Source organism: Microcebus murinus, chromosome 4 (assembly GCF_040939455.1).
Source record: "Microcebus murinus isolate Inina chromosome 4, M.murinus_Inina_mat1.0, whole genome shotgun sequence".
NCBI lineage: Eukaryota > Metazoa > Chordata > Mammalia > Primates > Cheirogaleidae > Microcebus > Microcebus murinus.
This window is the reverse complement of record NC_134107.1, coordinates 2,505,630-2,515,772: the sequence shown is the minus strand read 5'-3', so window position 1 is coordinate 2,515,772 and position 10,143 is coordinate 2,505,630. Positions and strand designations below refer to the sequence as shown.

At 65.0% G+C, this 10,143-nt stretch overlaps 3 protein-coding genes across 3 annotated transcripts in view; all 3 read right to left on the bottom strand.

The window, feature by feature from the left end:
• Nucleotides 1–59: 59 nt before the first annotated feature.
• On the bottom strand, nucleotides 60–2,720 carry OCEL1 (occludin/ELL domain containing 1). The gene is made up of 6 exons (XM_076001508.1): nucleotides 2,586–2,720; nucleotides 2,152–2,403; nucleotides 1,848–2,050; nucleotides 1,479–1,644; nucleotides 1,026–1,079; nucleotides 60–408 (listed from the first exon to the last, which is right to left on the bottom strand). Exons 2-6 carry the CDS (start codon nucleotides 2,335–2,337, stop codon nucleotides 286–288), a joined length of 732 nt encoding a protein of 243 aa, XP_075857623.1. The 5' UTR covers nucleotides 2,338–2,403; nucleotides 2,586–2,720; the 3' UTR covers nucleotides 60–285.
• A 2,264-nt stretch (nucleotides 2,721–4,984) lies between these two features.
• USE1 (unconventional SNARE in the ER 1) lies at nucleotides 4,985–7,745 on the bottom strand. Its single transcript, XM_012755507.3, has 8 exons — nucleotides 7,574–7,745; nucleotides 7,203–7,252; nucleotides 6,910–6,988; nucleotides 6,663–6,815; nucleotides 6,315–6,327; nucleotides 5,888–5,915; nucleotides 5,438–5,612; nucleotides 4,985–5,184 (listed from the first exon to the last, which is right to left on the bottom strand). The coding sequence occupies exons 1-8, from the start codon at nucleotides 7,712–7,714 to the stop codon at nucleotides 5,002–5,004; spliced, it is 822 nt and encodes a 273-aa protein (XP_012610961.2). The 5' UTR covers nucleotides 7,715–7,745; the 3' UTR covers nucleotides 4,985–5,001.
• Nucleotides 7,746–8,752: 1,007 nt separating this feature from the next.
• The window catches only part of MYO9B (myosin IXB), a 95,569-nt gene continuing 94,178 nt past the window's right edge, over nucleotides 8,753–10,143 (bottom strand). The window contains exon 40 of the mRNA XM_076001503.1: nucleotides 8,753–10,140. Within this exon, the coding sequence (XP_075857618.1) occupies nucleotides 9,725–10,140 (416 nt within the window). The 3' untranslated portion in view covers nucleotides 8,753–9,724. The remainder of the gene's footprint in view (nucleotides 10,141–10,143) is intronic.

The window sequence follows — 10,143 nt, the reverse complement described above, 5'->3', positions numbered from 1 at the left end:
ACGGTGTTTTGGCGAGAATTGAGCAAAATCAATCAAGAGTGTAAAGCAGCGGTACGCAGTGGGTGTTTAATACGTGTTTATTCCACTGGGATGGAGAGCAAGACCTACTTCCCGGGCATGAGCTGGGGTCTGCGTGCGACCCGGAGGAGGTCCTGGGAAGGCTTCCTGGAAGAGGAGCCCCAAAGGCCGAGCCACCTGCAGTCAGGCAAAGCCAGCCCAGGCGGCCGGAGGCACAGGGAGAAACAAGGGCCCCCCTCTCTGTCCCCCGCCTGTCTGCCAGCACGCTCAGAAGTACACGGAGCCCTCGCTGCCTCCTCCGTCGTCGAATTTCTGGATCTGGGTCTTGAGATGCCTCAGTTTCCCCTTCAGGTAGTGGCAGCGGGCCTGCTTGTCCAGGAAGCCAGGGGCCTGGGCAGGGCGAGAGCAGCGGTACCGTACCGCGGCGGTCTGGGCTGCAGCTCCAGCGCAGGGGAGAGCGGGCTGCAGAGGCGGGGCCGGGGTGCAGAGGCCGGGCTGGGGTGCAGAGGCCGGGCCGGGGGTGCAGGGGTTGGGCCGGGGGTGCAGGGGTTGGGCCGGGGTGCAGAGGCCGGGCCGGGGGTGCAGGGGCCGGGCCGGGGGTGCAGAGGCCGGGCCGGGGGTGCAGAGGCGGGGCCGGGGGTGCAGAGGCCGGGCCGGGGGTGCAGAGGCCGGGCCGGGGTGCCGAGGCAGGGCCGGGGGTGCTGAGGCCGGGCCGGGGTGCAGAGGCCGGGCCGGGGGTGCTGAGGCCGGGCCGGGGGTGCAGAGGCCGGGCCGGGGGTGCAGAGGCCGGGTCGGGGGTGCAGAGGCCGGGTCGGGGGTGCTGAGGCCGGGCCGGGGGTGCAGAGGCCGGGCCGGGGGTGCAGAGGCCGGGCCGGGTGCAGAGGCCGGGCCGGGGGTGCTGAGGCCGGGCCGGGGTGCAGAGGCCGGGCCGGGGGTGCAGAGGCCGGGCCGGGGGTGCCGAGGCCGGGCCGGGGTGCTGAGGCCGGGCCGGGGGGCCTGAGACTCACCCTCCGCTTCCTCTCAAACTCCCTGCAGACGCGGGCCGCCACCTGGGCCTCCTCCTGCAAGGAGAGGAGCGGAAAGGGGCTCAGCCAGGGGCGAATCCAAGGACGGGAAGGGAAATTGAGGCTCAGACAGACAACGACTGCAGTCCCCAACCCCCCCGACCGCGCACAGGCACCCACCTGTGAAGCTCAGGAAATCGGGGAGCCGCTCCCGCCGCTGGCGTCACCGCCTGAGCCCCGCCCCCCACCCCCAAAATGTCCCTGGTGCCAAAAAGGCTGGGGACGGCTGGGGACGGCTGGGCGGAGCCGCCCGCCCAAGGAGGACCTGCGGGGCTGGCCGTGGACACACGCCACGGTGCCCAGCCGGCCTAGAGGAGGGAGTCTCAGGACTCTGCCCCCAGCGGGTGTCCCCTCGGGCTGTGGGGCCGCGGGGCAGGACCCGTCCGCGGAGCCCACCTGGCTGCGGGGCGCAGGCAGGGCGCAGAGCAGGGCCTCCAGCTGCCGCAGCTTCGCCTGCGCGCGCCCCACGTCCCGCCGGAGCTCCAGGAACTCCGCGTGCTGGTCCTCGAACACCGCGGCATAGCGCCTCCTCTCCCTCGCGCTGCTCACCGCCGGGTACTTCCTGCCGAGTGACGTGCATCAGGCGCGAGCGGGAGTGGCAACAGCTCCCCTCTTTTCCCCAGTGCGCCTAGTCTGTTTTGCTTCGCTCACGCCGGGCTTACAGGCCCCGGCGAACTCTTATTCAGCTGTCAAAGCCCCAGCCTCAGTGCCCCTTCCCCGTTCCCAGGCATGCAGGATCACACGGGGGGTCGGGGGTCCACTCACAGCTCGTAGTCGGGCACCGGGTGAGGCCGGGCAGGCACGTGCCCACCAGGGATGGCTCGGACGGGCTTCTCGGGGCTCAGGCGAGTCTGGGAGGGCAGCTCATCCTCAAAAGCGATCTTCCTGGGCGTTGCCCTGCGGGCTCCAGGCTGCGGCGGGCGCGGAGCGCGGGGGGCCCGGGGGAGGCCCGGGGGCGCCGGCCGCTGCTGCAGCACAGGGATCACGGGCGCGGTCACCGGGGCGGCCCGGGGGGACCCGAGCCCTGCGCCCGGGCCCGGCCTGGGGCGCCCCTCCCGGGCAGACTCACCGGGGGCCCGGGGCCAGGCGGGCGGGTCTGCGGGCGCTGCCGGGCGGGCGTCGGCCTCCGGGAGGCGCGGGTCCCGCGGGCGGCGGGCGGGCCGGCGGGGAGGCGCGGCGCACGCGCGGGGGGCGCGCCCGGGAGCGGCCGGCTCTCCGCCCGCGGGCGCGCCCCGCGCTCGGCCGCTATTTGCATAGGCCTACGCCATTGGCCCTCGGCGCGGCCCCGGCCCCGCCCCCGGCCGCGTAACCCGGAAAGGCGCTATGCAAAAGAGCCGTGACGTCACCGCGCAGCGTGGGGCGGGCTCGAGTTAGCCCCCCGTGCGGCCGGAGCCTTTCCCTCCTCCGGGCAGCGAGGAGCCCAGGGCCGCCGCCCCCCAGAGGAGCCCCCCGGGACCCCCGCCCAGCCTGCAGGCCGCTCGGGTCGCTGCCGCCCGCGGTCACCTGTCCCAGCGTCCGGGGCGCCGAGCCTGGGTCCGCGGCGCGAGAGGCGCTCGAGTCCGGGCTGCGCGTTCACTGAACGCGGGACCTGATTGGCAGGGTCGCTTAGCAGGCCGGGGGCGGGGCCTGACGCATGGGGGCGTGGCCTTACGGTGTGAGGCGGGACCCGAGGGCGGGGGCGTGGCCTTCCAGGGAGGGGCGGGGCCTGGCCCGCTCACTCTCCCTCGAAACACAGGTTCGAATCCCACCTTGACCCAGACCCGCTGCGTATCTAGAGCTGGCTATTTAGTCACTCTATCTGACCCTCATTTCATTTGTCTGGGAAAAAAAAAACAAAAACGAGGTAGTTTTCGCGAACTTAACTTTTTTCCCCCAGAAATTATAAAGTTATAATTTTTATCAGTAGAGGCATAATTTAGAAAAATTCAAACAATAGGAAACCCACACAGGGCAAAAGTGAATTTCCCACCCACGCCCGTCCCCAGGCGCAGCAGTTATTAAACATTCCTGTCTCCTTCCGGAGAGATCCTAATTCAGTGATGGACATGTCTGTTTTGTTGATTGCAAAAGTACTCGCGTGAAAGTTTGGCCGCATGTGGGACAATCATCCTTTCGATAAATTCCTAGAAATGGAATTACTGGGCAAAGAGACCTGTTTTCTTTGTTTTGTTTTCTTTTTTGTTTTTTTTTGAGACAGAGTCTCGCTCTGTTGCCCAGGCTAGAGTGAGTGCTGTGGCGTCAGCCTCGCTCACAGCAACCTCAGACTCCTGGGCTCAAGCGATCCTCCTGCCTCAGCCTCCCGAGTAGCTGGGACTACAGGCATGCGCCACCATGCCCGGCTCATTTTTTCCATATATATTAGTTGGCCAATTAATTTCTTTCTATTTATAGTAGAGACGGGGTCTCGCTCTTGCTCAGGCTGGTCTCAAACTCCTGACCTCCAGCGATCCGCCCGCCTCGGCCTCCCAGAGTGCTGGGATGACAGGCGTGAGCCGCCGCGCCCGGCCCTATATCTTTGAAGTTTAGAATATGACCTAATCTGGTGAGTGAAAAAGTTCAGAAACCATTTGTATTTGTTTTCCTGTTCATATCCTGCGAATCTTTGTGTGTGTAAGAGATGAGGTCTCACTATATAATCCAGGCTGCTCTTATTATTTATTTGAGACAGAGTCTCACTCTGTCACCCCGGGCTAGAGTGAGTGCCGTGGTGTCAGCCTCGCTCACAGCAACCTCAGTCTCCGGGGCTCAGCGATCCTCCTGCCTCAGCCTCCCGAGTAGCTGGGACTACAGGTGTGCGCCACCACGCCCGGCTCATTTTTCTATTTTTTGTAGAGATCTCTTAGGGGTGCCTTTATGTTGCTCATGCTGGTCTCAAACTCCTGGACTCAAGCAATCCTCCCTGTTTGCCCGCTCCCTGCCCCAAAAGTGCTAGGATTACAGGCAGGAGCCGCTGCACCTGGGCTTACTGATTTTTAGGAGTTCTTCATATATCAAGAAAATTTAACTGGGCGGTGTATCTTTTCTGTTGCTATTATAAATGGGATACCCCAAGACCTGTGTTGATGGGGGTCGACCTCACTGACGCTCACTGGAGTGAACACTTGTGGATGATGCCCTCTCTGGGGCCTGTCCTGGGGTATTGGAGAAGGCTTCCCAGCCACAGGGCCATCGTGGTTAGGGCTTTGCTGGATGAATAGGAGTTTGGTAGAAGGCAGAGAGCATAGCACTGGAAAAACAGGGCCGTAGGGGGTTCACGTTCATGCCTGTTCATGTTCTCAAGGGACAGACACCTGAAGCACCTGTCACCTGTCCACCCTCCTTCCTTTACCGACCGACCTCAATAACTGCCCTTTCAGGCTGTGCTGTCTGAAGTTGGGGTGAACAGAGCCTAGGACCCACTGTCTCCCCGGGGTTCCTGCTCCACAGCCCAAGCCAGGGCCCTCCCAGTCCTCTGCTGAAATGACCAGAAAGTGGCCTTTTTTTTTGGAGACAGAGTCTCACTCTGTTGCCCAGGCTAGAGTGAGTGCCATGGCGTCAGCCTCGCTCACAGCAACCTCAGACTCCTGGGCTCAAGCGATCCTCCTGCCTCAGCCTCCCGAGTAGCTGGGACTACAGGCATGTGCCACCATGCCCGGCTAATTTTCTCTATATATTTTTAGTTGGCCAATTAATTTCTTTCTATTTTATAGCAGAGACGGGGTCTCGCTCTTGCTCAGGCTGGTCTCAAACTCCTGACCTCGAGCGATCCTCCCGCCTCGGCCTCCCAGAGTGCCGGGATGACAGGTGCAAGCCACCGCGCCTGGCCCCTTCTTCCTCTCTTGGTCTCGCGCTTTCTGTGGCTCTCAGGGCCCAGCCCCAAAGCGACCCCTGGACCGGGGCGAGGGGCAGAGAGGAGACAGCAGCCGGGCGGGGCGGGGCTTTATTTGAGCTTGGGCATGATGCGGATGAACAGGATCATGCTGATGAAGATGAAGCAGACGACGATGAGCATGGCCCAGAGCAGCCAGTTGACCGACTTCTGCGTGTGCTGCTCCAGGCGCTCGGACTCCGTCTTCAGCTTCTCCAGACTCTGGTCGGCCATCTTCAGCGAGTGCGACAGGGTCTGTGGGTGAGGCGGGGACAGTGTCAGCGGGACTGGCGCCAAGTCCGGCCTCTCCCCGCTGCCCCCGGGGCGGGCCTGCCCCTCTCTCTCGGCCCTGGCCAGTGTTGTGCTGCTCTCTGCTGGGAATGCCATTTCTGCCTTCTACCAAACTCCTATTCATCCTGCAAAGCCCCAGCCACAGTGCCACGGTGCTGGGAAGCCTTCTCCAAGGCCCCAGGGCAGGGAGGCTGGAGAGTTCCCCCAGCTCCCACACCTGGTTGTCCTTCTTGATGACGCTCTGGGCCGCCAGCGTGTTGGTCTTGAGGCTCCGGGCCAGGCCCAGCATCTCCTCCGCCAGCTTTTCCTGGAGGTCCTGGTGCCGTTGCAGGACGAAGTCTAACTCAGCTGCCGACTGCTTTTCATCTGCTGGCCCGGACCCTGCCGCTCCACTGGTCCCATGCGCGGGGACGTGGGGACAGGAGGGCGTGAGAGACGGGGTCGGGGAAGGGGGAGAGGCGAACGCGTTCCCAGGGAGCCCAAAGGTCACGGCTCCAGGTACGGCCCTGCTTGGGCCTCAGTTTCCCACCCCCCTTTTGCTTTGGCTTCTGGGAAGAGCGTCCCCAGAACCGGTCTCCGGCGGGTGGCTTGCACCCTGGCGGCCGTGCCTCTGTGGCCCAGGGTTTGTCCAGCACCCTCCCCCCCACCCGCGGCTGCGGACACTCACGTTCTCCTCCGCACGCCCAGCGCAGGCTCTGAAAGCGAAACGGGCCGAGCAGGGGGAAGGAGGGGTTCGGCTTCCTGCGCCCAGACTCCCGCCCTGCCCGCGCCGTCTGCTCCTCACAGTGCCGCCTGTCCAGCCGCCCTGCTCGTGCCCCAGGCTCCGGCCTCAACACCCCTCTTCTAGGACGCTCCCCCCCCCACACCCGGGCCACCCCAGAACCCGGGCCCTGCCTCCGGCCCAGCCTCGGCTCCGGGGACTGCCTATGTCCAGCTCTGTCTCCTCTGGGGGTCACCTCCTCTGTCCCGGCTCCCCCTCCAGGGATGACTCGGGGGGACACTGTCACCCCGGGCTGGGCGTGAGGGGCGGCAGGGAGGCATGCCTCGTCCCAGGCAGCGGGGTCTCAAGTCCTGCTCCGGACGAGCTCACTCACCTCTGGCAGAGTCCTGTGGGCAGAAGGAAGAGGCAGGCACGATGTCACCTATTTTGTCCCAAGCCTGTCCTTTCTGCTCCCAGAGCCTCCCCGCCCTCAGTCAGGACCCTGGGCAAGTCCCGTGACTTCTGAGCCTCAGTTTCCTCGTCTACAAACGGTTAACAACGGCAGCATGTGTTGGGAAGCGTTGAGCGGATCCACGTAAAATGCTCAGGAGAGCACCTGGCCTTGCGGGACGGCCCCCTGCGGTCCCTGTCCCTGACAGTATGGTCATTCTGGCCACCCCCCCCCAGGCGCTGAAGCCCCGTCCCTGTGCAGGGAGTTGGGGGGGACCAGAGGGAGCCCTACCGTGCCCAGCAGCTCGCCACGCATCTCGCCGGTGTACCGAGCCCGCGACTGCAGGTGCACCGTCCTGGTGGCGGGCACCCGCTCCCTGGCCGTGGTCGGCACGCGGCCGGGGGCCAGGAGCTGGTTGGCAAGCGCCTTCTCGGAGGAGGAGGTCTGCAGACACGTGGGAAGAGAGGTCACTGCGGGGCAGGCCCTGGGGGCCCCAGGGAGCAGGACGGGGCGAGAGGGCAGAGGGGACCCCGCTCACCAGCTTCTCTGCCCGCAGCATCCCCTTCAGGAAGTCCACCTTGCGCGAATACTCGTTGATCACCTCGGAGGCTGGTTTGCTGGAGGGCAAGAAGAAGAGAAAGAAAATGCGGGGGGGGGAAGAAAGGGCATTATTTGAAACCTTAAATTTTGTACCCCTATAATATGCTGAAATAAGAAAAACAAAAAGGAAATGCCCACTGTCCCCAGCTCGAGGAGGGGTCCCAGCTGGGCCTGGGGGGCACTAAGAACCCCACGTCCTGCATGTGAAGCCCCCGCGGCGTTGGCACTCACCTCGCGTGGGCCTTCAGGGCCTGCAGCATGTCCTCCAGGGCCCCCACGTACTGGGGAGGGAAAGTGGGGTGTCAGCCCGGTCCTCCCCAGGCCCTTGCTCACGTGGGTCAGGGCCAGGGGCCCGGGGCGGCCGGCAAATGGGAGGAGCCTAGAGGGGAGGAGGCGGGGCCACCAGGGAGGGGCGTGGCCCCAGGGACGTGGGCGTGGCCCCAGCGACGGGGCGGGAGCAGCAGGTGGACGTGGCGGAGCTGACCGGAAGGGGCGTGGCCAGCATGGCTCCTCGGGCGGGAGAGTCGGGCCGTGTGGCCTCCAGCTCCGGGAACCAGCCTCCGGGAGTCGGGCGATACGCGGCCGTGCGGAATTCTCCTCACCTTCTCCAGACGCCACTCGTCCGGGTCCCGCTTCTCCGCTGCCATCGCCTCGCAGCGACACAGCAGCCGCACCAGGTTGAGCTCCAGCCTCGACGCCGCCATCTCCGCTCGGCGGCGCCCCGCCCCTTCCGCCGGCGCCATCTTAAGGGAGGGCGGAAGTGCCTTCTTCTGGCCTCCTTCCGGTTGGAGGTGTTTCCTCCCCCTCCCGCTTCCGTTCACTTTTCCATCTTTGGGGCGGAGTATCTTGTTTTAAGGCGAGGCGACGTCACGTCCGTATCGCCTCAGGGCTGAAGTGCTTGCTTTTCCTCCGGGGCCTTTTAACCCTTGGGGAGGAGTTGGACGCGGGGCCTCTGGCGTCAGGCCCACGTGCAACGCGCCCTTTCCCCGAAGTCTCCCTCGCCCACTCCTGCCTGGGTTCTTCCCCCGCTGGGTCCTTTCCCCACGAGGCAGCCTTCCCGATTTGTCTTGGGGGAGAGGCCCTGGCCTGGGACTTGGGGATGCAAGGCCCCCCCAACCTGGGGCTTATTATCTGTCGGAGGGCTCATCCGTAGTTCAGTTATGAGGTTCGGGGTCCTAGCCCTGACTCTGACTCTATTTCTGGCTGTGGCCTCGGGTGGGTTTCTGTGCTGGACTCCCCTGGGAAATGGACAGTGTGACAGTGCCTGCCATAAGGGGGACACGAGCCAGCCCTGGGAGGCAGAGGCGGGGTCGGATCACTCCTAGTGTTGAGAACCCAGTCCCAGCACACATGGGTCCCCAGGAAGCCGAATCCCCCAGGCCTGCAGCGCCACTCTTCTGAAACGGATGGGGTGAGGGTGGGGACTTCATGAGGAAACCAGAGCCTGGCATGCAGCCCTCACGCCGGTGGCCCTGATGTCCTTGGAAAATACCATCGAGGAGACCACACCCAGGGCCAAAAAAGGGGGCCTCAGAGGCTGACAGAGCAGTCTGAATGCCAGGCCCCCCGTTCTAGAGTCACAAGTACCTCCGGCCAGCCCCCCTCCCGCCCTGGGAAACTCCAACAGCAGCGTTCGCTGGAGGATGAAGGCAGGTCCTCCCTGACAGGGGCGCAAGCCCCACCCGCAGCCCTCTTGGCTGAGGCTGCAGGTCTGACTCTGCCCACCAGACGTGCTCTTCCAACCCCGCGCGTTCTGGGTAGGAATCCCATGCAGACGTGTCTCAAGCACTTTTTCTTTATTTCACACGTTGTGCAGGGTGCCCCCGTCCCAAACCCGTGGCCGCGTGTCCAAGTGTCCGGGGAGTGGGCTGGGCCTGAGAGAGAAGGGCCGCATCCCAGAGAGCCCCAGGCTGTCACTGCTGACCTGTAGGGACGTCTGACTTCAGGCCTTGTCCTCTCCACCTGTGAGCAGTCCTGAGTCACTGGCTCTTGTACTGTCACCTGGGGTGCACAGAGCCAAGGGTAGCCTTCTGCAGCTGCGGAGTCCAGAGGAGTGATGGCCACATTCAGGTCTCCCTGGCACTTGAGGTCCGTGTACCCTGGGGTGGAGGCCGCCCCCGACTCATGTCCAGGCTCCAGGCCACAGCTCCACCCCCGTGGAAGGCGCCAGCGTTCCCTGGGATTCACGCGGGCCAGGTGGCTGCCCACGGGAGACACGTGTGGGAGACAGACCTGCGGCGGTCTGACGCCCGAGTGTCTGAAACCCTCGTGGAGGGTCCAGGCACACTGACCACCCCCATGTCGACTGCAGCACGAGTCTGAGGCCTAGAAGCGCAGCCGCCGAGTGGCCTCTGCTCTGCCGACTCACGTCCAGATTGCAAGGGGGACGCACAGCGTTAATGGAAAAGTTTGTACATACACATATAAAAAACGATTTGGTCTTCCGTTAAGGCTGTTAACAGTTTAAAGTTATGTAAACCACGTCACAGAGAAACAGTTACCGAGAAACGTACAAAAAGTAAGGGAGGAGGTGACAGGCTGCCTGCCGAGGTCTGCTGCTTCTGGGGGGCCTGTGACGTGGGGGCCACAGCCGCGCCGGCCTCGCCCCGCCTTGCCTCTGCACTTGGAGCGGTGCCCACCTCAGGGGCGCTTGGAGCTTTCCACCCTGGACGCTTCTCCGAGAGCCGCACGCTCACTTTGCGGCAGCGGCCGGGGACTTGCCTTGGATGTGGAGGCCGTGGCGGCCGGGGACTTCAGCCGTTGGCCGGGCCCGAGGCGGGGGGCAGGCAGTACGTTGGGGGGTCCGAGTACCTCCGCTTGGCCCCAGGCGGCCGGCCGGCCTCGTCCAGGGGCTCCAGAGACACCTGCACGGGCAGGTCTGCCCCCGGCGTGACGTACACGGAGTGCACCTGGTCCGGGCGGCGGGCGGGCGGTTCTCGGCGCCTCACGGAGGCAGCGGCCGCCCGGGCACCTGGTGCCCAGCCGGGCAGCTGGGAGGGCAGGCCCGGCGGGAGCTTGATGTTGGCTGTGGGCATGATGGGGGTCCGCCGGGGCATCTTCACTCTGACCGTGACGAAGGACGAAGGCCTTCGTGGTGGAGGGGCGCCCGCCGTGGGGAGGGGGCTCGGGGCGGACGCGCTGGGGCAGGGGAGAGCAGGCACAGGGGGCCCTT